At 40.5% G+C, this 291-nt stretch overlaps 1 protein-coding gene across 3 annotated transcripts in view; it reads right to left on the bottom strand.

Moving 5' to 3' along the window:
• The window catches only part of LOC119588503 (substance-K receptor-like), a gene marked incomplete at its 5' end in the record, with an annotated part of 19,283 nt that overhangs the window by 5,824 nt on the left and 13,168 nt on the right, over positions 1 to 291 (bottom strand). For all 3 annotated transcript variants that reach the window (XM_037937147.1, XM_037937148.1, XM_037937149.1), the window contains 1 exon segment: positions 149 to 255. In XM_037937147.1, the coding sequence (XP_037793075.1) occupies positions 149 to 255 (107 nt within the window).

Genomic DNA, 291 nt, shown 5'->3' with positions numbered 1-291 from the left:
ACATAATAATATCAATGTTTTCAAAGAGTATATAAACCAAATAAAAATTTAAATCTGATTTTAACCCCGCTCTCTCTCCACCCCCGCCAAGCACTATCTTCCCTCCACTCTTCTTTTTTTTTCTCCCTCCCGTAAGGTCGAAACGCACCTGAAAGAGATCTGGTACCTCGACCTTTCGAAGTCGCTCATCTCGGTCGTTCCAACGTCTTTGAAGAACCAACGGAACTTGAGGCGGAATTCACGTTTGAATTTCTCCTGAGGAAGAAGAAAAAAGGAAAAAAATGATGAAAA

Source organism: Penaeus monodon, chromosome 24 (genome assembly GCF_015228065.2).
Source record: "Penaeus monodon isolate SGIC_2016 chromosome 24, NSTDA_Pmon_1, whole genome shotgun sequence".
NCBI lineage: Eukaryota > Metazoa > Arthropoda > Malacostraca > Decapoda > Penaeidae > Penaeus > Penaeus monodon.
This window is presented reverse-complemented; position numbering and strand designations above follow the sequence as displayed.